The sequence below is a fragment of the Cyprinodon tularosa genome, unplaced genomic scaffold (assembly GCF_016077235.1).
Source record: "Cyprinodon tularosa strain WSP-4 unplaced genomic scaffold, ASM1607723v1 ctg608, whole genome shotgun sequence".
In the NCBI taxonomy this organism is placed as follows: domain Eukaryota; kingdom Metazoa; phylum Chordata; class Actinopteri; order Cyprinodontiformes; family Cyprinodontidae; genus Cyprinodon; species Cyprinodon tularosa.
Genome location: NW_024039350.1, coordinates 623,317 through 650,902, shown reverse-complemented (window position 1 = coordinate 650,902; position 27,586 = coordinate 623,317). Strand labels below are relative to the sequence as shown.

The 27,586-nt window shown below is 38.1% G+C and overlaps 2 protein-coding genes across 3 annotated transcripts; both read right to left on the bottom strand.

Annotated features, from left to right (window-relative positions):
• Positions 1-121: 121 nt before the first annotated feature.
• Positions 122-14,064, bottom strand: LOC119798036 (transcription factor AP-4-like). 2 transcript variants are annotated; one of them, XM_038307372.1, is made up of 7 exons: positions 13,708-14,064; positions 10,144-10,309; positions 9,916-10,014; positions 7,162-7,332; positions 6,575-6,727; positions 5,833-5,997; positions 122-3,036 (listed from the first exon to the last, which is right to left on the bottom strand). In XM_038307372.1, exons 1-7 carry the CDS (start codon positions 13,794-13,796, stop codon positions 2,881-2,883), a joined length of 999 nt encoding a protein of 332 aa, XP_038163300.1. In that variant the 5' UTR covers positions 13,797-14,064; the 3' UTR covers positions 122-2,880. The 2 variants fall into 2 exon arrangements, with proteins under 2 accessions (XP_038163300.1, XP_038163298.1); XM_038307370.1 differs by having other exon boundaries at positions 7,150-7,332; positions 13,708-14,063.
• Positions 14,065-15,285: 1,221 nt separating this feature from the next.
• mvb12a (multivesicular body subunit 12A) lies at positions 15,286-27,197 on the bottom strand. The gene is made up of 10 exons (XM_038307344.1): positions 27,072-27,197; positions 25,069-25,158; positions 22,963-23,046; positions 22,760-22,859; positions 22,515-22,644; positions 19,435-19,584; positions 19,235-19,344; positions 18,761-18,819; positions 16,188-16,253; positions 15,286-16,105 (listed from the first exon to the last, which is right to left on the bottom strand). The coding sequence occupies exons 2-10, from the start codon at positions 25,156-25,158 to the stop codon at positions 16,040-16,042; spliced, it is 855 nt and encodes a 284-aa protein (XP_038163272.1). The 5' UTR covers positions 27,072-27,197; the 3' UTR covers positions 15,286-16,039.
• Between the last annotated feature and the right edge of the window lie 389 nt (positions 27,198-27,586).

Genomic DNA, 27,586 nt, shown 5'->3' with positions numbered 1-27,586 from the left:
CATATGATTTAAAAAAAAGTCAAGAAAACCAAGAGTGTAATAAAAAAGTACAAAGTTTATTTTTTTTCATGTTTTTTTTTTTTTTTTTTTTTACAAAGGCCGGTTCACCCAATTTTTTTTAATAAACAAAATATAACAGCTTGGCATTGCCCTGGACTGATGAGAAAAAAAAAATTAAGTCACGCAAAATATAAAACGGCTTGTCACTATAATTTGGGAAACAGGAGACAAAATAAAAGTAAACAGCTGAACGACGACAGATGTTAAACTGCATCACAGAAAAGAGCTTAGAAAACATAAAATGTAGCAGAAAAAGAACAGAAAACAGGATTTAGGCAGTACAGAACAAGTGCTTCATATTCATAAAAAAATGTTAAAAATCCATCACAGAACAGCCGTGCTGCCAACAAATGTAGAGGAACAAAGGGTGAGGCGCTTCTCCGAATGGTAAGCTCACCAACATTTAGGCTGTGGATCACTGATCTGCACAACACTAAACCCTTTAACAAAGCTGTAGAGTAAAATATGTAATCCCCCTCCCCATGTTTGGCATGAAAAACTACTCTAACCAGCTGGTAAGTGAATGAATGAATAAAGTCCAAACATGCCAAACAAAACAAAAAACAAAAAAAAATCCCTACTTAAGACAAGGAAAAATAAGATGCATTTGGTTGGCAACAGAACACACAACATCAAAAGACAAAAACAGATCCAAACGAAGGAATGTTTACAGCATCAAATCAGCGGATCCAATCGAGTATGACAGGAGAGAGGCTCCTAACAGGGGTTTCCAGTTAGAGTCCCAGCAGAAACACGCGCAAAGTAACATGAGGTGCACAGACTTGGGGCATTTCAAAGAGAAACCCGGAGATATGGGGCTGTGAGGGTTTTAAGTGGCACATATGCAATTCTCTTCAGAGCTTTCCTGTGTGTTTCTGATGAGTGGAAATCAATCGCTGGGGGATCATCAGTTAAATTCAACAGTTAATTCATTTTTTTAATGAAACTAATCAAAGTGTCACATTATTTTTATGCTTGAAAAACAACAACCCAAACTGCTGCTCCAAGTAATAAATTTGGAAATGGCCAAAATGGAGGCACAACCTGGTTAAACTTGTATGAAGGAACAGACGTTTTAAAAGGAGTTAAGGCCACAAGACAGAATTTTTAAAAACATTTTTATAATATTTTTTACATAATTTCTGCCGTTTTCTAAATGAAAGCAAACGGGGATTTGGGATCTCCAACCTGTCCTAGCCTTGTGCTGATATTTAACTCCTACAGGAGGGGATTTCTACTCGTTTTAGTCTTACTAAACAATTTTTTAGACTTTGCAAATGTAGCACAGAATATACAGCAGTCCACCCCCACCCGTTTCTGTGCCCTGCCAGAAAGCTGGCATAAGGACAGCTTGCACATCTCAGCAGCAGGAATTGTTGCTGTTGTTAAAGAAAAGAAAATGTGCAAAAACTGTGACACTGTATCATTTTTAGCTAAATCAGATCACGAGAATCTATTGCTGGTTCTATCAAGTTATTGTATAAATTTTGCAATGTAAACCCCATAAATCTATTTCCTCTGTTGTTGAGTTCAAAGTAAAATTATTGAAATTAAATATGCAAGAAAGACCAAGAAAAAGGGACTTTTTGCAGGTATGTTTGGCCTCAGCTCGCTGCAGATCACCGTGGTGATGATTGAAAAATAAAACACCTCCTAAGTACTACATTCTTCCGTTTAAACGTGTCAAGTTTCAAACACGGTGCATTGAGAACTTTAGCCGTATGGATTAATGATGGCAACCACAAAAAAATAAAATAAAAGAAACAAGGACAGAAGTACAAAAGATGGAATTGCATAAATCCCAACATCTCTAGTGCATAGTCACTGAGACCAGATGGTGGATCCAGGCCTATTGGGGGAAATGCTGGAGAAGCGATTTATGCCCATCTGCTTCCAAATTTATTGGAAATATTTGCAGATTCAAAAGATGATTCAGTCAAACTGTCTTGGATTGATCCTATATTTACAAAAAAAAGGCTGCACCATAATGTTTTTAGACGATGCGCTGATATCAAGTTAAAAACATGTTGGTGCCCCCCCCTCCCCTTCTTATGAGAATAAAGAAAGAAGCTCTAAGTGGTAAAAAAAAAAAAAAAAGTCCTTTAAGTTGTTTTTTTAAATTATAAAAAATAGTAACCTTCAGCTTTTGGTGACCCTGACACAAAGCAAATAAACCACCAAACTGAAAGACCTGAAAAGGCATTCAGCTTATTTCCAAGGGCTTGTTTAGAGTTAGAAAAACAGCTTCTTTTTCAAGTAAATCAGAGTTTGTATATCTTCAAATTCTGAAATTTATACTAGCTTAATTAATTCACAGCCACTAAAAATATATTGAAACAAATAACAAATCCTTGTTTTGCATCTTAATAAGGTATCTCCTCGTTTACTTTACTGTTACCTTCAACTTTGTGATAAACCGACTCCATTAGATTGTAGTTACACTGTTATAGTGACAGAAGATGGGCTATGATGGCGCTGTGGCTGCATGAGAAGCACAAGGAATAAACATGATTGGCCGACAGCTTATTTTTTTTTTCTCCCTCACTAGAAAAACGTTGGATTATTCAAGTGGCTGCAGAGTGTAGAGATCCTACAGATCTTCCTCTGCACGCTGACCCTCCTACCTCTTCAATACTCAGAAAAATTACAGTACAAGACCTGACACAGAGCTTAAACCACTGGATTTAGGAGTTTAGGTAATGCCAAGGACAGATTTACGAGAGTAGTCAAGCTCCTGGAGGGAATCTTACAGTGAGTAGGTGTTTTAAGTGTTTGTGCGCGTGTGGTGGAGCGGGGGTGGCACGAGTTCATTGGGGCGGCTCAGTTCATCAAACAGTCTTCGCCCTCTGTGTCCGTGTCTGTGTCTGAGCAGGCGGTGTCCATGGCGACGTGGGTGGGGCTGACGATGACGGCTCTCCTCTGCTCGTCCTCCACGCTGGCCCTTCTCTCCTGAGTACGCTCGATGTGCTGGATGGCCTGAGAGGATGAGAACCCAACAGAATATCGTCACGATGGCGAACCATGATCACACAGGAGCAACGGCCGGCATCGACCGTATCGAACACTGACATTAACGACCTGAGGTACAACCCGGTTTTAAAGTTTAGAAAGAGAAACTGGAGCAGGCAAAAAAATTATCAATGGCTGATCCAAAGTTTAAGACCAAATCCCCTAAAAAGTCAACATCTGCTTATAAATCCAGTTTAATGTAACTTTTCTTTCATGACTCCCTGAAGGAAAAGGCAAACCTGTTTGCAATGCGGCGTAGCTAATGTTAGCTGCATTGAGAGTCGTGTTACATTTCTAAAGTGATTCTGAAGGTTACAGGAGAAAAACAGTCAAATGGTGACATTTTGTACGGGGATCTAATGACTTATTTATATTTTTCATTAATACAAAAAAGAAAAAAAGAGGTTCTCTAATTAAATTCCCATACATATAACAATTAAAAACCAGCACATTTTAAAAGCTCTGTAAGTAACACAATATGTAAAACCAAACCAAAGTTTAATGCCCAGAATCCGGCTCTAAATAAACAACAGTGTAAGTGTCAATTATTAGCAAAAGCTTCTAAATAGAAGATTTGTGTTATAGAACCTGAACCAAGTAAATCAAAATAATGTTCTATAAAGAGCATGCATGAAAAACAAAGGTTTTACATCTCATATAAAATTGTTTTATATTCTCTGGTACAGTTTCTGGTACATGTTTAGCAGTTTAAGAGTTAGTCAGAATGGATAACTAAATTAGCTGAATAGTTTTTTAAATAATTACGATTAATCAAGTATTAAAATGCTCAAAACGGATGACAGAATCGGAGCTCTTCAGGACTGTGTACTCTTTAAATGCGACTATCGTTTCTCTGGATCAGGTGAAACAGGATTTGGTTTAGGGCTGAAACGATTCATCGAGTAACTCGAGTAACTCGATTACAAAAAATCCTCGAGGAAATTTATCTGCCTCGAAGCTTCGCTAAATTTATTGTATTGTAATAAGCAATGCTGTTAAATACGCAGCACACTGGTCTAGCCGGAGGGTTTCTGTGTTGCACAACGCTACCACTTCCGTTAGCGCCTGGCGCGCTTGTGCTAAGTTTGTAGCTATGGAGGGAACCGGAGAAAGCTCAGAAGGAGAACCCCGAAAGCGACAAAAAATGTCCAAAGTTTGGGAACATTTTAGGCTAAACAGAAAGGACAACACAGCGCAATGCATCCACTGCAAAGCAGAATTGGCGTACCACAACAGCACGACATCAATGTTGCAGCATCTGAAGAGAAAACACCCGCTACATGCATCCAACTCGTACACGGTTGCCAACAGGTAACGTTTATGTTCTCTTTGCTAACTACGTTGTGTGATAATCTGCCATGTTATAGATGTAAATTGAGGCACATTATTTTGCTAACGTTACATCTAAACATAGCGGTTACTTAACCGGGTGTAGTGTAAATTGTATGTGAGGGTGGAACTGAGAGAAATTATGCAGGACTTAATGTAAGTTTGTTAATAAAAATACGCAGCAACAGATTACAGGCATAAGCTGAAAAGCATTTATTTATTGGTGTCTTTCCATCCTGAAAAGTTACAGTCTTTTCTTCTCGCTACTGTTATGTATGAATTAGAAATTTTTGATTAATATTTTTTGTAGTAATTCTATATTTGTTTATACCTAAGCAATCAAGAATAAATAATAGCATCGTTTTAATAAAAATAGCAACATTTTTGCATTTTATCATGACTAGTTAAGGCTGCAGAACTCTGTACAAACTCAAACCTTTACATTTAGACATTTTTATAAGCATATTTATGAGCCTGCCACTTTATTATTTGAATATAATTTAATATCTTATAACTTTTCTTCAAGTTAAAGCAAACTACTGTTACAAGTAAACTTTCTAAACTACAAACATTTAACTGTTAGGGATGCTCAAAAAGGAGATATTGGACTGATCTGGACTAACTGGTGTTATTGCAGATTTGCCAATAGTTTATTTTATAAATTTTTTTTATCCGATTACTCGATTAATCGTAAGAATAATCGATAGATTACTCGATTACTAAAATATTCGTTTACAACAGCCCTAATTTGGTTAGAACTTATTCTGGCTTTAAATGGGTTTCATAGATGTTTATCCCCAGTGTAAGGAGTCACCAGAGGACGAGACGAGCTGGAATCCTGATCCTGACCTGATTCTAAAGGGCAGGTTATACTCCTGCAGTGTGTCGCAGTGAGCTTGTTGACAGTATGAAGCAGATATTTTTGATTTATACCCAATATTGAAGCTTGGTCTGCGCTGTTATTCCACGCCACAACGCAAGAGAGACAATGAGGAACTAGCTGTGGGTCTAGATATGGCTGAGGAGGTGAGGAAGTGGGGGAAGGTTTGTGGGACAACGGAGGGACGTGAGGGCGAAAAAGAGCGGGGATCCAGGTGGAAAAAGGGTCCCGGCATTCTCGCGCACCTCGCTCTTTTAGCTGGTCCATCTTCACGAGTCGTTTTCCACAATGGCTGTCACACAAACAACAAGCCAGTAAGGTACCAAACAGGAAATACGCATAGTGTAAAGCGGATGCAATCAGATGCCTCCTGTCTTCAGCGACATACAATTTTGGAGAGGTGCAGCAGAGTGTCTGCAGAAGGGACGGGGGCGACACACAAAGACGACCTGGTTTCTGAGCATAAACCAGCCTTAAAGGATCCTCTCCTGCTCCTTCGGACCTGACCTTTGACCTGCTGGATTTCCTTTTTAAAGGGTAAAACAAGCTCTAACCTGCACAATGGTGTCCAGGTTCTGTCTGGAAGTGGACACCGTGCTGGTGTGGGCAGAAGGGCTCATGGTCACCACGGTGACGTGGTGGTGCTGGTTTAGTGTTGGAGCAGGGACGATGACCGTGGGGTGGTGGGTGGGGGCAGGCGGAGTGGGTGGAGCCAGCACCTGAAAGACAGAAGGTCACAATGAAACCAAATCTGAAGATCCTGGATTTTTAATTAAATAATTTTTTTATTCAGACCAGGAAGGATCTGTGGTTGGTTCATTTAGCCTGGACCAAATGTGGACTTTATTTATCAATAATACTTTGTAAACAAATCCATGTGAGACACAAAGGAAAATGGAGGACAGCTACAATGGAAACCCTGGGTGCTTTATTTCTGTGCAGTTATTACAGCTGCAGCTTCACTGTGAATGTCCAGATTAATCGTTCTCTTTCTAGTCTTTAAACAGCGCTGATGAACGCAGGCTGCCAGCAGCTTTAAGTAAAACACAACAGATCAGGAAGGACTTCAGTTTCAGTCCAACATTCACTGTCACTACAGGTCCCGGACTCATTAAGTCATGGAGGCTGGTCCACATTCACACAGAAGGAGACTTGCACCACAGTCTGATCTCAGAAAGTGGGTTCACTCTCTGGTCTGCTTAGGCAGAGGCTGTCAGGTGTGAATAGACGCCGCCTCATGTTGCCCTAAAGCTGAGTAATGTGCAGCATGCAGACCTAGAGGAGTGGGTTTCTGACCTGAGGACTGTGTGTCTGCCTTTCAGCAGCGGCGGCGTGGATCTGTTGTAGCCGCAGCAGCGTCTGGCTCTGGATGAGTGCCTGCTCCTCCTCCACCTGCTGGGTGATCACCTTCAGATGCTCCGGATGCAGCTGGCCATCCAGCGACCGCACCTGCAAGCAGCAATGACTGCTTTAGATTTCATTATAACAGATAAACCTGTATCTGAAATTGCGGGGGGCTAGACTAAAGATCTAAAGCTTTTATTAACGTTTTTATTTGAGACGCTGGCTGTGTCAGTATGATTAAACTCATACAGCCGTTAATGTTTACCCATCATTCTAACTGACTGTTTGACTTTCTGTTTGTGTGCAGCACCTGCTGCTTTAACCTGATGTTCAGGAAGATCCAGGATGTGATCCAATCAGCAGCCGGCTGCCGCTCTGATAAATGTGTCAGCACTACAATCTGTTTTATGTTCTGGTGTTTGCTTTTCTAAACCATGGGTTAAGAGCCTATTGTCTGAGCGGCTTTCATGCATGCACAGCTAGTTAAATATAGGGTGAGAGTGCAGAAGTTTAATAATTAAACGCACAGCTGAGATCACCTGCTCCTCCAGCTGCATGCGGGCAGATCGCTCCTTGTCCAACTGCTGCCGCAGCTCGATCATCTCCCTCCTCAGCTCTTCCACCTTCTCCTCCTCCAGCGTGTCCGGGGACCCGATCCCTTCATCCTTCTCCTCAGCACGCCTCCTTTTGGGTGACGAGCCGCTAAATTCCTGTGAAAACAATGAATCGTACATCAGTAAATTCTTCAGATAAATCCTGACCAAGCATTATGAACAAACCAACACAGAAATAAGGACTTTTAAAGGAATAACGGGACCTGAGAGGGAGGGAAAGATCAGATCTACCCAAATCCTTACCAAGGCTCATAACACACAGTCACACGCTCCAATAACAACACCTGCCAATCATCAAACCTCCAGCTGGATATGGGACATTTTTGTCAGACTAGTTCTGCTGCAGATCCTTTCTCGTCTAACCAGTTGGTGGCCTCTGGTGGAGGACTTTTTAAACTATATGGTTGTCAGTAATTCCAAACAATCAAAGGCATCAGATTGCTCCGTCTGGCTGAACGCTCAGAGGAAAAGAAACCAGCTCTGCATTTGATGTTGTTTGGAGAGTTCCCCTAAAATGTCTTTTTTCTCCTTGCTGTTTAAGCTAAATTCGGTTTCCATTTAAATTTGTTCATTAAGCAAACAAAAAAAAAAAAAACCCCAAAACAAAAAAAAATTGCTGTATATATGAATTCTCCCACTTCTCCTGGTTACTGACTTTTAAAGTATACCAAAGTTTATTAACCCCGCAGTTTGCGACCCCAAAATTCCTCCTTCCAATTTAAAACTCTCATGCAGATAAAAACCGCCAACCTGATCCAAGTTTCTCCATTTAATAATAAAACATAGAACCAAAGCCCTCGTCACACTGCCAGTCAGCTGGCTGAAAGATTTCTCCCTCTCTTACAAGAAAAGCCAGTTCACCAGTTGGGAAATATTTCTGACCGTCATGAAATCATCTCATGTTTATGGAAAGAGCAGAAACCTGAGTGGAGCGGACTCCCCTGTAAAAGCTGACAGAGGTCTGTGTTGTTAAAACTGGGACTTTGTCGTTACCCTGCTTGAGACTTAAAAGTCGATTTACTGAGAGAATCATTGGTTACAGCTTTAACTGCGGTTATTTTTTGCAACAGGAGCCTCAAACTCTGCTACAGTGGAAGGTGCCAATGGAGGAAGGAGAGAATATTCTAGAAAGATAATCTATATCATCTGTGGTGAAAGGAGCTGAGAGCAGATCTGAAGGCGATCATGAAAGGATTCCTACCAACTGTGAAAAACTATTTAGGTAAAAATAGAGCATAGACTGCCAAAATTTATTTAAGCAAATTTGTTTAATTTAAGCAGGAAAACAAAATAATGTGTTTTCCTCGTGCACTTTTATTTCAAGTGCATAAAATATTATGCACTTGAAATAAAATAACAGGGTTGATTTTTCCTCATTTTAAACTCAATCTCAAAATACATTCAACTCAAATTATTTTATTCCATTGACAAATTGCCTTACCTGTATAAAAACAATATCAAAAAATCTAGAACTAATGTTATAATCCTGACTTTAATCATGTTCCATTTTCAGGACAAGACTGAATTCAAACAAAACATCGAGTCTGACTTTTAAATGTGAAACAGTGAGAAGAAGATTGCAGTTCTGATGTGACCAGCTGGATCCAATGCATCTGTAATGGTGACAAACAAGCTGACTTTTTAATGTCTGATACCATTTTGTTCCATGTCACAGTGACTGCTTAGAGAGAAGCTCTGACTAGAGAGGATGAACAGATCTGTTCAGATCATTTTCACCTCTGTCTTTGTGGCACACAAATGAAACAATTTCCCAAATTTGACTTGGACAGATTCTGAATTTTTTTCAAAATAAATAAAAAATACATAAAAACGCAGACACATCCTATAATGCAAAGTTTCACTTAACAAGTCTTTGCAGCATCTCAAACCAGAACAGTTAGAGAATGTTCATATGCATACATCAAAAACACAAGAATTACGTCTAAAGAAAGGAAAAAAGGCAGCAACGAACACTGTGGGACAGTTTATATGTTGACTGAGGCAGAGAGAGCTGATTCTCAGAGAAAGATCTGAGAAGTTTGTTGAAGTTTTTGCTTTTCTTTTTCTTTTTATGAAGAGTGGAGAAAGATGAGCTTCATTTGCCTGCTCTCTCTGCACCTAGACATTTTGTTTTCCTTGCTCAAAGAGGATCCCTATTTTACTATATGAGGAGAGTGATAAACTGCACCTTCTGTCCTTTTTTTTTGCAAGGCTTAAAGGGAATCACTACTTTATCCGTTTTCTGTGCACCTAAACTCATATCATAGGTAAATTATTCTTTTTTAAATGTTTCATTGATTGTTTTTTTCGCACAAGTCTGTTTCCTTGGTGCTCTATGCGACTCCAAAACTGACTCTTCCTCCGTGCGATTAACAGATTATATTTTGTATTTTCCTCCTAAAGCAGATGTGTTTTACTTTGTAACCACGTCTTTCTTCCTGTTAGACCCATGAAATCACCACTGAATTGCTGCGTAATTCAACTAAAACAGTCCTAAGCTCCATCTCAGTCTGATTTATGCAAGCCGCTTGTGTAAAACCGTGTTGGTTGTGATCATCCCCACTGACTTTCAATGAGTGCTAAACACCACGACCTCGTCTGACGCAATTTTCTGTGGGATTGGATGCAAAAATTGATTCTGTGCTATAAGTTTGGCTCAAACGTTGTACATGCCGCTACCTGGATGAAGCGCTTCAGCTGGTTGTTCTGGGTTAGAAGCTGGGTTTTCTCCTGCTCCAAGGTAAAGATGTAGTCTGCTGTTTGTTGCAGGATGGCCGCCTGGCAGAGAGAGAACCCGTGAGCATTAGGAAGGTTAAATACATTTCTAACACCAAACGTTAAAAGTAAAATCCACCAACTGGCATTTAGAGTGCAGCTTCTCATCTTTAGCAGAGCAGTAAAACACACCTTGCTGAGTTTCTCGCCGTCAGTGTGTGGCAGCAGCGTCTTGAGCGACTGAAATCCAGCGTTGATGCTCTGCATACGCCGCCGCTCGTTGCTGTTGGCGATTTCCCGGCGGATCCGTCTCTCCTGGTCCTGGGCTGTCTCAGGACTGAGGGGGATGTTTGCTAAGCTGTAAGAAATCAAAGGAAGATTAAAACCATAAAGTGACAGAGGTCTCTGTTAATCACAGGCAGACTTGAATCAGGTTGACCGTTTCAAAACTTTCTCAGATCAATTTAATCTATTCCATTTGTCTTTTTTTGTCATAAAACAATAAGTAGAGCATAAATGTTAAGTTGAAAGAAAAGGGTGTATAAATTAAAACTACACACACAAAAATGATGGGATAGGTGCATTTCTGCTCAGCCCCCCCATAACTGATGCCCCTAAATAAAAATCTATAAGAAGTTAGTCAACAGAGTCCACCTCTGAACCCTAACAGTGTAAATCACTGTTTTCATGGCAGCGTCCCGCTGCAGGGAAGCTTTTCTTTAAACGAACAGGAAGCTGGTCTAGATGGGTGGAAGATAGAGCTGAATACAGGCTTAAACTAAAGGGAAGCAGCTGCAGACGACCAGGTTCAAGTGTTCTGCCAAAAGTCAAACTACATTTGCAAAGTTCTATAAAAAAGCGCATCACTTTTTTCACCCCTCAAAGTCAGTGATGGTGACAACCAAGTTTCCTCAAGTAAAAACTGGAGCAGATTCCAAGTTACATTATGTGGACATTAAAAGAGCAAATGGAAAAATTGTGGCATGCAAGATTAGTATAACTGCATGTTTATATATATATATATATATATATATATTTTTTTTTTTTTTTTTAATTAATTATATATTTTTGCAGGTGCCGTTTTTCATTACTTTTATAAGAGCTGTAGTTATTTATACCCATAATAAATACAAAAAAACAAAAACAAAAAAACACAGCTTTCAAAGAAAAGGTCCTTTAAAAAAAACAAACAAAAAAAACTGAAAAGCAGATTAGTGTGCAGCTGATAGTGTCTGCAGCCTGACGGCCATGTTTGGAACCTTAAACCTGCAGCTTTGATGGTGACCACCTTGCAATCCTGACGTCTATCTCCACACAGGCTGATCTCTGTCACCCTCACAACATCAGACACTATGCTTGTAAAATGCTCACTCTTACTTACAATGAAGGGGGCGGGGGCACCATTAACGACATAAACGGTCAGACCAAACCTGAAGAACAGGATCTGCAAGGCTTCAGTCAGAAGGTCAGACACAACACGGTTCACGTAGCCACAAACGCTCCCTGTCACAGAGGACACCCAACAGCTCTTCTACGCTGTTTAAACTAAACATACGTTTAAACTAGACATGTTTTGGATTCAGTGCTTGATCACAGCTGAAAAAAACCCTGTAATACCACAAATCACATATATATATATATATTGCAACTAAGCAAAATTTTGGAAACTGATTTAACTCAACAGAATCTGTTGACAGAACAAAAACTTTAATTTTAAAAGCAAATTGGTTAGATATATATTTTTTGCTATTTTGCTATAATTACAGTACCACTTGTTTTGCTCTGTCAGCTAAGGGCATGTTTTATAGCCTTTATACTACAGTTAACGATTAATCAATTACTAAATGAGTTGATTGATCAGGATTAATGGTTTCAGCCCTAATATAACATAGCATTGATGGGATGTATTTGTTAGTTTCTGGCTCACCAAGTTTCAAACAAAGACTTGACAGAAAAACAGCACGAAGCCGGATTTGCATTTGTTTGTTTGAATTTTTGAAAAGCAAACTGGTGTAAAATCTTTAAACGATGAAGCCCCACCTGCTCCAACATTCACTGGGAGACATCTGATTTCTGAAACTAATAAAAAAAATCTTTTTGTCATGTTATGTCACTTTTATCATTTACTTATGGGACATTTCATAGTCCTATCCTCCTAAACTGCATAAATCATATTTAATATCTTTTATTTGTGGTTTAAAAAAACAAAAACAAATCAGCAAACCAAAGTGTTTCTGTAAATCAAACCTTAACCCTTAAACTCCTGAGTTTAATGTCATTCTCCAATCCAAGCATCAGTGACATTTGTACCAGTTTTGAGAAACACGACATAATTAAATGCAAATTGTATTATGTATTAAAAGTTCAGACCTATTTCATTTATTTAAAATAACTACCTGCTCTCAGTACCATTTAGAAAAATAAAAACAGCTTCAAGACAACATAAGTAAATCATGTTAATATATCCAAAGATACTAAAGAATTAGTCTCCAAGACAATGTGTTCATTGCAGAATACAGTTTTTTAAGGCCCATTATTTCAATCAATCAGTCTAACCGATCGCTGATTTTTGCTTCTATTTTTTGAAAATTGCATATATATATTTTTTCTTACTCTGTTTACATGATAAAAAAAGAAGTTCAGAAACCATTAGTGACTTGAAATAATTGTATGGCTTCATTGGACTAAACAGTTTCATCAGGAAAAAACATTCACTTTGTGCATATTTGTTTTAAAGCAGAATGCTCTCTGTTGTTTTATTAGTCTATAAAATTAAACCAATACAGTCCAATAATCGGATCCATTCTAAACCCTTAAATGGGCAGAATTTTGATGCTCAACATCATGGCAATGCCTACATTCATCATAAAGCTTGGGCCACAAAGCTCAGATGAAAAACAAGCCAGCTGTGGGATGACATCACATTTACAAGCGAGGTGCCTCCTTTCATTACTGCCGCCAGGGGGCGTTACATTGAACGGTAGCGGTTAGTGAAACGTGACACCAGCAGCAGAAGCAACAGCAGGCCCCCCTCTTGGCACAGAGAACAATGCTGTTCGCCATTAGCGCCGAGCTAACGCGCTGTCTGCGGCCAGTTAGAAGCAAAAAACGCTTGTGTTCACCACGGCTTGCGTCAGGCGACGCAGTTAAATCCAGAGCAAGGTGTGAACACGGATAGAAAAAGGTCAAACCACAGTCCATTCTGTTGCTACACAAGTGCGCAGCGACACAGACCTGCTAGCCACGCTAAGCTAATTTTAGCACATGACGACGTACGCTGCAGGGAGCAGCTGTTCAAACACAGAAATGCCAAAGCTGAAAACCTAACGATTGATCCAAAGCTTTACGTGTCTATCCAGAAATAAACTGTTGGTGTTCAGCAGTGGGGAAACGTTAGATTTTAAAAAACATAGAGTTGTTTAGTGCGACAGTAGCAATCACGGTATCCACCACGTGGTTGGCGTCCATCTGGACATCAATGCGTCCACTCCACCTCGCTCCTTCAAACAAATCCTATCCATATGGTTTCACCTATTTAAATAAATCGCATTGAGTGAAAAAATGTAAATAGCATAGTTATTGGCTGCCATTTTTTTAGCAGATTCCAGCTGTAAGTAGCTAACAGCTAGCATGCGATAACCCCCTCCATACCGCGCGCGCACACATCCACACACGCTGCGGCCACATGAAACAAATCATTCATGCTCATGGCATCGCTGTATCAAAAATAACCATTCATTTCTCGCGGTTACGCACCTGCACAGTCCTCCGATAACATCCTTCTCCGTCCGTTTGAAGTGCTGCAGGGATGTTATCTTCTCTGTCGGCATCCTGACATAGTCCATGCTTTCAAAGCCACCTTCTGTAGTCCGCTTTTACTGTTTTCTCCCCCTTCCTATTCGCGTCCCCGTTTAAACTATTTTGGTTTCTCCTTTGTATCACAACACTCTGAACGCGTCCTTCGCTCTTTGAAACTCCTAAACACCCGATATATGGATTCCAGTCTGAGAACGAGGGAAAGAGAAGCGAAAAGTAAATTCGAGCTGTGTTTCTTTCCACAGCTGATGGGGTTTCCTCTAGCGCGCGCGCGTGTGTGTGTGTGTTGCTTCCAGCCTCCGCCTACTACGTCCGAGTGTGTGTGTGTGTGTGTGTGCAGCTGATCTGTGTGAGGCGGGAAACAGCTGTTTGGAATCAGAGCTGGTTTTCCGGAAAGCCGAACAAGCAGGGCTCTGTTGTTGAAGCTCTGCAGCAGGGGCTGCAGTTCTGCAAATTAGCCGTCACTGAACAAACAGTACTGCGGATCAGAACCGCACGAGACACACTGCGTGGAAACCGTCTGGGGGACAAAGAGAGAAGCGAAAACAAAGGAGAAGAGAGACTTTTAAACTAATTATTAAAAATATGAATAAAAGGTGATTTTTAAAAAATATTCTAAAGAAAAATTCTAGTCTTTTAATAATTAAATGTTTTTTATATCAGCTGCAAACTAAATTATAAATGATAAGAGCTTGAAATTATTAGGTGCCCTGCAGTGACATAAATCAGAATTAACTTCCATATACACATATTAAATTAAACTCTTCCATATAGTATACTGAAAAATGTACATAAAGACTAGTGAAAAGCTTTAACATATTCTAGGAAAACATTTACCTCTTGTATAACTTACTCAGAAGCTCTCATACAAAGTAGTGAGAACTGTTCATATAAATTGGTGAAAAGCTTAGTAAAACGTAAAAGCATAGTTTTAGTAGTCTGTATGAAAGCTTTTTAGTAGTGTATATGAACGCATTTCAGTAGTGTGTATGAAAGCTTTTCAGTAGTGTATATGAACACTTCAGTAGTGTATATGAACGCATTTCAGTAGTGTATATGAAAGCTTTTTAGTAGTGTATATGAACGCGTTTCAGTAGTGTATATGAACGCCTTTCAGTAGTGTATATGAACGTTTTTCAGTAGTGTATATGAAAGCTTTTTAGTAGTGTGTATGAACACTTTTCAGTAGTGTGTATGAAAGCTTTTCAGTAGTGTATATGAAAGCTTTTTAGTAGTGTATATGAATGTTTTTCAGTAGTGTGTATGAAAGCTTTTCAGTAGTGTGTATTAAAGCTTTTCAGTAGTGTGTATGAAAGCTTTTGAGTAGGTTAAATAAGAGGTAAATGTTTTGTCTAGTTTATGTGAGAGGTTTTCACTAGTGTTTGCAGGACACTTTTTGTTGTCCTGCAAACACTAAGGACATTTTTTGTTGTTGTTTTTAAACCTTTCCAAAATCTTGTTTATGTAAAGAGCAAATCTTATTGTTTAACAACCAGAAAATAGGGGAAACATACAAGATTCATTTATTTAGATCTTTATTTTTCCCTAACAATAAGTGCTTATTTTTGAAAAAGTATAATTTGGTTGCCAACAGGTATTTGGTTGTAAAATGCCTAACAGAACATTCCCAACATCTGTTTGCAAAGCAGCACATTAATAAAAACCCATGAAAGTAGAGGTGATAAAGGTTTAACAAATGTTGCTTTTCTTTGAAGAAACTGCACCATGTAAGTGTAACAATAGAGTCATTATCAGGAAAGTTTCAAGCTCAAAAGAAACCCTGGAAAAAAACAAAAAAACAAACAAAAAAGCAGTAATAATAATAATAATAATAATAATAAGGCCCTAGAACAGTAAATGGAAATAGGCAATAGGTAAAGATCTGTAGTGTTCTTTTTTTCAGACTCAAATACATCAGCAAAATCTCTACATGTAAAATAAAATAAATGCTATAGATGTTTACTTGAAACTATTAAGATATACATAATTACATCCTTCTCCCAGTAAAGTTAAACAACCAGGATTTCTCTTTTCTTAGGAAAGAAGCAACACAATTCCACAAACTGTTTCTTATACTGAACAAACATGAGAACAAAATGGCTTAGATCTCCTACATAATAGATTCAACATATGGACCTAGAAGTAACAATGGTTATCATTCATTTTCACCCTTCATAAAGTTGTTACCTCATAAAATCCCATACAAAAAAATACAGTAAAGTAACAGAAATTGTTTAACATTGCAACAAAATTGTGAGGATCAATGTGCGGTTTATTTTGAAACGGATGGTCGGATCCTCTTCGCTGCAGATTCCTCCACAGCAAACGTGTAGTTGTACTAAGAGGCAAAGTGGAAAAAAATATATATTTATGGTGCATTTGAGGAGGTCTTTAAACTCACGTATCAGATTTGAACCTACCTCATTTTCAATATCTTTGACAGACTTTATGCGGATGTCGTTTAGCTGGGAATTCATCTGAAGAGCCTTAAAGAAACACGGTAAACACACAGTAAGCGTGATTATATGGTTTCAATGCTGTGCAAACATCAATAAATGACAGAGGATAATTCGTTGTAATAACTGGAAGAGAGGGAAAAATAGCTTTCAAAACTGTTTATACAAAAACAGGTGGAGAAGCCATCTTTCTATCTGTGCCAGCTGCTTCTAACCAAATGTTGATGTTTCCCTGAACAATTGATCTACGTATCACTTTATGAATAAGTGCATATTTATCAGTGCTACATGGATCTCCTACACCTTAGACGGTCCTCTCTAAGCAAGTTTTTCCATCCATGTAATTTTCAATGGAATTTTGGTTGCAGCAGAGACAAATATAAGCTAAATGGGCAGCTGCATATTCTCACCCCTTGATCCACAGGATAATGTTGGTCATTGAACTCATACTTCAACAATAAAACGATCAGCAAAACAATGACCTTAGTAGTTTCTACTACAGGTTTGACAAGCAGCTCTTCACACGTCCCACTAATTAGTCTACATTTCAAACAAATGCTCCCCATCAACCAACTGGCCTCCTATCTTCACTAAGATATTCTCTCAGGCTGTCTGAGATACCACCATGCTTCCAGCATTACAGAATTAAACTACCAAAGGCCGGTCACCCTGGTGTCTGTATTCATAAAATCTTTAGAGAAACTGGCGTTAAAGCTTCTACATGAATAATAAAAAAAAAATCCTGGCTGGAAATCGTGTAGTTGACTTTCTAAGCAAATAGCTTGGCTGATGAAGTGGTCAACCTGAGACTACACTTCCTTCTGAGGGCGTACACCATGGCTTAACGTTTTATTTAGATTACAAAAATAAATCGTAATAAAAATAATCCTATTTATGATGTTTTAAAAATTAAGACCTACGAAAGACTGATTTAAGACATTTTAATACCAATTAAGGCCTTAGTTTTATTTTGAAGAATTCAATGCCTTTTAAGACTTTTTAAGGACCTGCGGGAACCCTGAACCACCAGTAAGTACTGACATAATATGGATGCAACTAAATGATTCTAAAACACTTTTAATTTTGATCCACTCTAGAAGTTCTGTAGATGTATTATTATAAAAGGCTGTGACCTTTTATGCCGTCTAATGCTCTCCCTTCTGTCACTATCTGTAGCTGCTACATACGGTGGCCCTGAAGTGCAAACTGTAACTACAAATCTAAAAGCACAACTACATTAAGGAAAACAAAACTACATAAAGCAAAGCGCAACTACATTAAGGAAAACACAATTACGTTAACCTACCGGAAAAGGTAGGTACCAGTGGGAAACATGAGACATCTCTGATTGGACGACGGGGCCGTTTGACCCTTGAACCGGAAGTCATTCTGCCTGCTGCGGCTTTTGAAAAAATGGATATTGTCGGCGCCCCAAACATAGCTGCTGTTATCCAGGAATATTTTGAATCAGGACATACGTACGAGGTGATACTGGATATGCTCAGGACTAATCACGGAATTTCAGTTAGCACCCATGTTTCCTTAATGTAGTTGCGCTTTGCTTTAAGTAGTTTTGTTTTTCTTAATGTAGTTGCGCTATGCTTTATGTAGTTGCGCTTTTAGATTTGTAGTTGCAGTTTGCACTTCAGGGCCACCGTAGCTACATTTAAAAGTGTGCCACACATTTCAGACTTTGTCAAAAATCTGTAAAGAATAACTACTTAATGCTGGTTTGTTACCTCTCGGTTCCACTGTAAGTGGCAATAGGCGTGTGCACCGCAGTGGTGCACTGCCAGGCTTGTCACGACTGATCGAAGCGATTCTAGCCAATCAGAGTGGTTTCACTGGAAGGGTCATGGCGTTCTATAATAATTCTCTATTTTAGCTGTTTGTCAAATCCACGTTATTCTGGAGCAGAGTGGATTGTTCAGGCATGAATTCAGTTGATGAGGTAAAGCGGATGCGGTCAAGATTAGAAGTAAAACACAACATGTGCAGACTTTGGATTGCATTTCCCTGACCTCTATGTAATGAACAATTACGTTACTACAGGTAAACGACAGCCGTCATAAATATGACCAAGAAATCAAAAGAAAAACCCTACATATGTGAACTCACCTAACATTAAAAACATTAAATAAAGAGCAGGCATGAAAGACTTTGGTAGAGCTACTTTTCTAATTAATTGTTCTTTTTAAATACTACAAGTACACTACTATAGTGCAGTGATGCAATCCTGACTAATCAGAGTCCAACCATGCAGTCGCTCCATTTTGAAAACGCTCCTTGTGGAAGATGGTGTCTGTGAAATGCTGCAGCGTAGTTGAAATCCACATCCAGTGGAACCGAGAGGTTACATAAAAAGATAGAGTATAAGTTTGTACTTGTTATATGACAGAATATGGTAAGGTCCAAGGGGTTTAAATATTTGTGCAAAGCTCTGTTATATGCAAGAGAGAAAGAAAATCTAGCAAAGACACAGAATTTTCAATCTATATCTTGTTTTTTTAAATATTTCAAGAAAGAGAAAACCATACCATGCCGTTTGCTTGCAGATCAAAATCTGGGTTGAGGCTGAAGGGAACTCCATCTAGAGCTGCACGTAAAAAGGATAAGGAAGTGTTAGAGTAGCTGTTAATCAGCAATGAACAAATAACACCAAGAAAACATTCACAGATCACTTCCAGTGAGCTCTGGGCAGAAATTATGCTGCTAAATAAGCAAGGTTAAGTTATGGTTAAGAATTATACAAAAAAAAGCATGCGGTCATTGGTCAGAGCACCAGATAACAAAGAGCTGTAGCTGAAATAACATAAGAGGAACTTCACTGTAAGCTTAGATGGACACAACGTTTGATGCATAAAAATATTACATGTAAAATCAACTGATCCCTCAGGATGCCTCCTACAGTCAGCAGTCAAGATGACTACTTTTGATCTAGTTATCCAATGAATAAGTTGGAGTCACATGTGAAGGTATTTGCTGACAATAATGCTGCTCTTCCACATCACCTGTTATTGCCTGAAGACTGCTGTCCCCAGAGGTCTCCTTGACATTCCTAGGCTGCAGACTGTGCCGGCGACTGCTCAGCCGGCTTGGCTGTGGAGCAGAAGGAAGGTTCCTGCAACAAAAATAAGGGTGATGCTGAGCCAAATGAGTAATGCCTCTGGGATCCAAGCGGTGTTGCTTGCACCTTTCTTTGGTAGTTTACCTGGGTCGGAGAGGAAGAGGAGGAGGAGAGTCCGTTGCTTCGTCCAGAGAGAGACCGCGGAGTTCCAAGCTGACACTACGAGGTTTGACTTTGGGGACGGGGCTGGAAAAGGGTCCCTTTCTGCACCACAGCACATAGCCATGGATGTCGCTGCACAGATTGATTAGAACCTTTAATGATGTATTGTCTTGAGGAAATACTTACAATTTCATTTCAATAGATCAGAATATTACCCATTTAATACCCTGTGCAATAATCCTTTTACTGAACTTCAGTTTTACTGAACTTCAGTTGAGACTTCAGTTGTTTATATATATATATATATATATATATATATATATATATACAGGTGCTGGTCATAAAATTAGAATATCATGAAAAAGTAGATTGATTTCAGTAATTCCATTTAAAAAGTGAAACTTGTATATTATATTCATACATTACATACAAACTCATATATTTCAGATGTTTATTTTGTTTAATTTTGATGATTACAAATGACAACAAATGAAAATCTCAAATTCATCATATCAGAAAATTTGAATATTACTGAAGACCAATAAAAACAAAGGATTTATAGAAATGTTGGCCAACTGAAAAGTATGAACATGAAAAGTATGAGCATGTACAGCACTCAGTATTTAGTTGGGCCTCCTTTGGCCTGTATTACTGCAGCAATGCGGCGTGGCATGGAGTCGATCAGTCTGTGGCACTGCTCAGGTGTTATGATAGCCCAGGTTGCTCTAATAGTGGCTTTTAGCTCTTCTGAATTGTTGGGTCTGGTGTATTGCATCTTCTTCTTCACAATACCCCATAGATTTTCTATGGGGTTAAGGTCAGGAGAGTTTGCTGGCCAATTAAGAACAGGGATACCATGGTCCTTCAACCAGGTACTGGTAGCTTTGGCACTGTGTGCAGGTGCCAAGTCCTGTTGGAAAATGAAATCTGCATCTCCAAAAAGTTGGTCAGCTGCAGGAAGCATGAAGTGCTCTAAAACTTCCTGGTATGTGGCTGCGTTGACCCTGGACCTCAGAAAACACAATGGACCAACACCAGCAGATGACATGGCACCCCAAACCATCACTGACTGTGGAAACTTTACACTGGACTTCAAGCAACGTGGATGAAGTGCCTCTCTTCTTTTCCTCCAGACTCTGGGACCTTGATTTCCAAAGGAAATGCAAAATTTACTTTCATCAGAGAACATGACTTTGGACCACTCACCAGCAGTCCAGTCCTGTTTCTCTTTAGCCCAGGCAAGACGCTTTTGACGCTGTCTGTGGTTCAAGAGTGGCTTGACACAAGGAATGCGACAGCAGAAACCCATGTCTTTCATACGTCTGTGTGTGGTGGTTCTTGAAGCACTCACTCCAGCTGCAGTCCACTCTTTGTGAATCTCCCCCACATTTTTGAATGGGTTTTGTTTCACAATCCTCTCCAGGGTGCGGTTATCTCTCTTGCTTGTACACTTTTTTCGACCATATCTTTTCCTTCCCTTCGCCTCTCTATTAATGTGCTTGGACACTGAGCTCTGTGAACAGCCAGCCTCTTTAGCGATGACCTTTTGTGTCTTGCCCTCCTTGTGCAAGGTGTCGATGGTCGTCTTTTGGACAACTGTCAAGTCAGCAGTCTTCCCCATGATTGTGTAGCCTATAGAACTAGACTGAAAGACCATTTAAAGGCTTTTGCAGGTGGTTTGAGTTAATTAGCTGATTAGAGTGTGGCACCAGGGGCCATCAATTTTGAACCTTTTCACAATATTCTAATTTTCTGATATGATGAATTTGAGATTTTCATTTGTTGTCATTTGTAATCATCAAAATTAAACAAAATAAACATCTGAAATATATGAGTTTGTATGTAATGTATGAATATAATATACAAGTTTCACTTTTTAAATGGAATTACTGAAATCAATCTACTTTTTCATGATATTCTAATTTTATGACCAGCACCTGTATATACCCCATGCAACTTTTTCTCTTTTTGGCACCTTCTTTTTGACTATTGAGCTGATGCAACAAGTACATTTCTCCACTGTGAGATCAATAAAGTCAATCAATCAATAAGTTAAATAAAAACGTATTTATTTTGGGCTTTTTAAACACATTGATATAGGTTCGATTTTAGTTTATTGTAATATGGATTTACAATATCAATGAAGCATGCCATGGAGGTGCGCCGCATGTGGATCTAATGAGAAGTTGAGTAGAGTTTGGTTTGTAGGCCAATCAAGTACTATGATATAAATTCAACTGAATAATAATAATAATAATTCAACTGAATAAAAAAAAAAAAAAAAAGAGTACATTCTGCAATAGAATGTTTTATCAACCATGCCACATTTTTTCCTTCCACTTAACTTTCCATTTTATTTGTTTGAACTTGATAAATGTTAGAGGACACACATCAGCAAAGGACATGGCTCTTCAAAAAGTTTTTATAATTCTATTCCTCTCCACTCCTTCTCCAGGTCCAGACTAAAGAACCTTGATTTCCCAATACAATTTAAAATGTACTTTTATTTAACAAACAGAATCACTGAGTCTTTTTTTTTTCTACTTATCCCAGGAGATTTGCTTATACTGTTGTCCTTAGACTGGAGTTACTTAATCCGATTGTTGCGGCAGTTCTAGTTAATGTCTGTTTGTGTCGGCTCCTTAAACCTGCTGACGATAGTTATAGACCTCATCTTGTAAAGATCCTCCAACCTTCTGGACCTTCCCTTTAAAATCTTCTTAAAGCTTCAGTTATTCCTCTTGCTTGTCCGATTATTTTCCTTCCACTAAACTTTCCATTGAGATGCTCATGCATCATCAGTGTCAAAGAAACATTGAAATAATTGATACTTAATCAAGAGATCTTACATATTATACAAAATGCGTGCCCAATTGTGTCTTGATTTGAGGAATTCAACAAACTTTAAAGAAATAACCACCTGAAATATATCCCTGTATCTCTAAAAAATTTACAGTTTCTTTTTTAAACCAAAAAAAAAATGACATAAAACTTTTCAAATGAATATTTTTCCCAAGGCCTTCCTGTTCGTATGTAGGTTTGCCCACAGGAACATTACTAACCCAACATAAGTGTAGTGCTGCAGCAACATTTTGCTTCTGGCTGTCAGTTTGATATCCAACACAGCCGTCTCCACGCTGGCCACTGGGGACGTGCGAACGATCACCCGCTTCTTCTTTGACACCGAGGTCTCTGAACACACATTAAGTAAACAGTTAGCAATAACTCAAAAACTTGAATTGATAAAACAACCAAAAACTTGATTATCGTACAAAATCTGAAACAATCTAGGCACTTCTATACATACTTGGATCAAGGTACTCTGGGATATAACTGTAGCCGTGAGGAATGGAGTCCTTGTCTGAAATAATCTGAATGTCTGAAAGCACCTCACCACGTTTCAGGTCCTGAAGGAGAACAATATGGTTCATTATGGAGGATAAGAGACCATTGGCCGCTGAGGGGAGCTGGAATACACCAAAATCTGCTTAACATCTCTCTGTTAGTCACCTTGCTGAAGCAGAGGTAGTATCCAGACTTCATAGCAAAGCTGCGAGTGAAGTTTGCTGCTGATCCATCTTCTGTGATACTGATCTGCAGAAAGTTGGGATTTAGAAGATAAACGCATAAGGCAAGCTAAATAAACCAATAGGTCAGTTCCAATGGTTAAAAAAGAAAATATAATCTTAAGAGAAATATCTGCCTTTAAATCAATGAGAAGGGATTAAATCTGCGTGGGAAGAGTATATTGTCCCTCAGCACAAGATTTCATTAGGTTTTGTTAACAGTGTCATTATACTGTTGCTGTTATGTGCCAATAACTCATTTCAGACACATATTTTAAAAGGGCCCTATCACATATTGCACCTACATGCTTTTTTTTCCCTACTTGCTTTGATTCTGTTTTATTTTCCTATATTTTAATCATGTAAAGCACTTTGCATTGTCTTTGTACTGAATTGTGCTATACAAATAAATTTGCCTTGCCTTGCCTATAAAAACCTCACCAAAAAACAAATGTTCATGTTAATATGAAGGAATACATGCCAAGCATCGGTCCAGATAACGCTCACTTTGTTACTTTTGAGCCAGAAAATAATGATTTTACATGGTGTGATCAGCAGACATCGCACGCTGTCGCCAACTGCTGTCAGTACTTACTCATGCATCCATCAACTTGGCAGTTTCCTTCTGTTTAGCTCCTATTTCAGCGAAAAACACCAACATTTCTAATGTTTTTCAAGCATAGATAGACTGAGACAGTATTTTTGGCCAATTATTATTATATTTTTCTTTATTTGCTGATACTTTCTTGTGTTCTCCAATTCATTAGTGCATTCAGCAGCTGTGCCTTGCAATCAGCATCAGAGCTGCCACTAACGACTAATCTTCTAGTGACTAATCTTTCGAATATTTTTTTAATTAGTCGACTAATGTTAATTTAATTTAATTCAATCCAATTCAATTCAGTTTATTTCTATAGTGCCAATTCACAACACATGTCATCTCAAGGCACTTTACAGTTCAACCAGATCATCCAGTCAAATTGATACAAAGTTTTCTATCTAAGGAAAACCAGTTGATTGCATCGACTCATTGACTCTAATGCAATCCCTCACAATAAGCATGCTTGTAGCGACAGTGGAGAGGAAAAACTCTCTTTAACAGGAAGAAACCTCCAGGAGAACCAGGCTCAGTGTGAGCGGCCATTTGCAAAGGCCGACTGGGGTTCAAGGAGACAGAAGAGGAGATACAAAAGGTATGACTAATTTCCCCCCTAAAAAAATCCCCACTGCACGGGGTTGGAAAAGCAGATGCAGTGTGGTGAAGCCAAGTTAAAAAAAAAGAAAAATTGGTTTGCTTCATAGAAAAAAAAAGCTGATAAACAGGCTGACAAAAAATAATCAGCGACGAAAAAAAAAATCTGTAGATGAATTTTACGACTAAGCCGACTAATCATGGCAGCACTAAAGAGCATGCATTGCCACTCCCTCCATTTGATATCCAATAAATTTTGTTTAAATTTTCTAGTAAATGTTAATATTTTTGAGTAAGTTGATGTTTTTGTAACATTTGTTATTATTATTCCATTTTATAATGAACATAGAAGAAAACGCAATATCAGCTTAAGAAATGGGAAAGAGAGAATGGTTGCACACGTAGGGGATCGATTCAATTTCTTTTTTACTTTTCATACTTGGACCTTTTCTCTCTTTTACTCATACCCACACCTGCAATATGTCAGGTGGTCTCTTTTATGCTAAACACTAAAAAAACTTAAGTTTACTTTGAAATTGACCAAAAACAAAGTGTAAAACAACAAGGTGCCATAACTGATATTAACCAGATGGAGAAATGGTGGAGAAATGTGTAAAATCATAATATGTGAATGGAGAGAAGTTTACTTACTGGTTTTCAAAAATGCAATCTTGATGAGTTTTAAAGAATACTCCAAAGGAGGACTAAGTGATATTAAATGTAGAAACCAGATCCATTAGTTTTAAGTCATAAAACCCTTCTAACCTTACAGTATTCAGCTTATTGTGACTTTCTTGGAGCCATATTTTGAGCTAAAGAGAAAAAAAATCTTATAAGACTATAAATGTGTTTTCCTACCAAGGTGAACTCTTTGGGACAGTAACTGGTGCTGGAGGTCCAGGCCACTGCTGTCAATGGCAGGACTTTCCCCTGCAGATTCAAGGACATCTATAAAAGAAATAATGAAAATTACAAAAACAGAATGCACTTATTTTTCCTAAGAGACCTACTTAAAAGCTGCCGCCTAAACAAAAAGTCCCTTATTTTGTGTAAACATGAAAACAATCTAAATTAGCTAACAATCCTCAGGGTTTAGCTTTTAATTTAGAATGATTATTTTATGTTTAAATCATTGTTTCTCCAATGAGGACTGATCTTTACAGCTAATGTTTATCGAAGCTGAATAATCAGACGTACAGCGTTTTCTGGACATTCAGTCAAAGAACTGATGAGGGACATCAGATTGGAGGGTCAAGATCAGTGCGTTTGTGGGCGCGTCCTCCTATTTGGTACTGAAGGAACATTATTTGTGTCCATAAGACAACAAGTGGCCAACAGGCTTCATTGTTTCAGACAGCCAGGTCACATTGATCACTAAACAATGACCAACAGAAAGAAACTATTCAGTGAAAGACATTCTGCTGGTGCAGCAGGAGAAGCTCAATAAACAGAGAGCCCACACCAGAGCCCGCCTTTGCATGTTAGAATGTATTGTCTTGGAGTTTTTATTGCTCTTTAAAATATTAATGCTGTTTGGTCATTTTTTTCTTTTCTTATCAGAGTTCTAGCATTTGGAAAACCTATTTGGTCTTATTTACATTCATGCATCATTTTTTTTTTTTTCAATTATTAAGTATTTTTGTTTTCTTTGACCTGCTCTAGAATTTTGAAATTTGATATTAATCCCTTTAACAGAGCATAAGCTGGTTTTATTTTGTGACCCACTTCACCTTATCAGGAGCCAGGAAGCCCAACAGAACCATAGATACACAATGCTTCAACGATACACAGCGCTTATAAATATATATATATGAGTTCTGGATAGAGCTACGGAAAGGGATTAGGGACACTGAAAAAAATAAAAAAAGTTTACATGTTTTTTAAAATATTATTTCAGTTTAATATGTTCTCAGAAATCTGACTTTTTTTCTCAGAAATCTGACTTTTTTTTCTCAGAATTCTTTTTTTCCCCAGAATTCTGACTTTTTTCCTCATAAATATGTCTTTAATTCCAGAATTCTGACTTTAATCTCAGAAATCTGACTTTAATCTCAGAAATTTGACTTTTTTTTCCTCAGAATTCTGACTTTTTCCCTCAGAAATATGACTTTAATCTCAGAATTCTGAATTTAATATCAGAAATCTGACTTTAATCTTTTTTTATCAGAATTCAGCCTTTAATATAAATAATAAAGAAATTCTGATTCTAAATGTGATCAATGAATAATCATGTTTTCAGCCACAATTTGCTTTTACCTTTAATTTCTGGAAACTAGCAGCAGCTGAACATTTTGCCCTGTGAGAGGCTTCTAGAACAGGAATACATCTCCCATTCTTACCTCCTTACCAAACAGCAATATGTCAATATATATGAGCTTTAACAAAAAGTTAAGAAACGAAGGAAACAATAATTATTATCATCATCATCATTATCAATTCTGTTTTATATGTGTACAGGAATCGCTATTCTCATTCAGTTTGTCTATAAAGATCTCATTGTCATTAAGTGAACATTATGTTTTAACAGCGGAGGAACAATAATAACCTGTTGCTCTCAGGTACATTAACTCTTTATTAACTTATCTCAAAGGCTAGAAGCCGCGATCACATCAGATCTTTGGTATCTTAAACCATTAGGAAACTAAACTTAATGGTTGTCCTATTAAAATTTCACATTATATATCATATATCATATATCACAGAATGTGGCGATATTCCAACTAATATAAACAATACAAGCTGAGTTAACCATAGGCTCGATTCTTCAGTTGACAAACTTCCCTGTTCCCAACTCAAAATAAACCAAATGCTGCTTGTTTCACATTAAGGCAAATACAGGAAATAAAGGTGGAAATTCTTACTCTGTCTGTAAAGTTGTCAGTTTTTCCCGGTGAATAAAGAACTTGTGAGCTCCTAGCCCAAATGTTCCAATCGCTGTCGTGGAAGCAGGAAGTTCTCAATTAATTTAAACTACATTTCCCATGAGCCTCGGACCTTACGTCATTGCAAGGAAGCAATTATTTCAATATGAACCACAAGGTGGCAGCAGTAGCTCTATTTATTGTGAATTTAATTGTATTTTTGTTCGTTCTTGTTGATATTTGGTTCCTATTTTAGATAAAGCCTTCTGAGTTCAAATGTAAAATAATAATAATAATAATAATAATAATAATAATAATAATAATAATAATAATAAATAAAACACACTCACAGACACACACAAAAATTACAATACATAAAAATGTCAGCACAGACAAACTACCTAACAATCAAACTTCTCTAGAGGGATGAACCGTGACAGTACATTTGAAATTATCTTTGCAATTATTATTTTTTTTTTTTACGGGCTTTTTGACCAACTATGTGCAGTAGAGGT

What these genes read in the sequence shown, in the direction of transcription:
- mvb12a (XM_038307344.1), bottom strand. Translation starts at nt 25,158, where the DNA reads ATGTCCTTGAATCTGCAGGGGAAAGTCCTGCCATTGACAGCAGTGGCC. An exon ending in CCCAGAGTACCTTGATCCAA is followed by an intron (nt 22,645 to 22,759) that starts GTATGTATAGAA and finishes ATGTGTGTTCAG; the next exon opens with AGACCTCGGTGTCAAAGAAG. An exon ending in CCTCTTCCTCTCCGACCCAG is followed by an intron (nt 19,345 to 19,434) that starts GTAAACTACCAA and finishes TTTTTGTTGCAG; the next exon opens with GAACCTTCCTTCTGCTCCAC.
- LOC119798036 (XM_038307370.1), bottom strand. Translation starts at nt 13,796, where the DNA reads ATGGACTATGTCAGGATGCCGACAGAGAAGATAACATCCCTGCAGCAC. An exon ending in GGCAGACACACAGTCCTCAG is followed by an intron (nt 5,998 to 6,574) that starts GTCAGAAACCCA and finishes TCTGTCTTTCAG; the next exon opens with GTGCTGGCTCCACCCACTCC. An exon ending in ACCTGGACACCATTGTGCAG is followed by an intron (nt 3,037 to 5,832) that starts GTTAGAGCTTGT and finishes TCATCCTCTCAG; the next exon opens with GCCATCCAGCACATCGAGCG.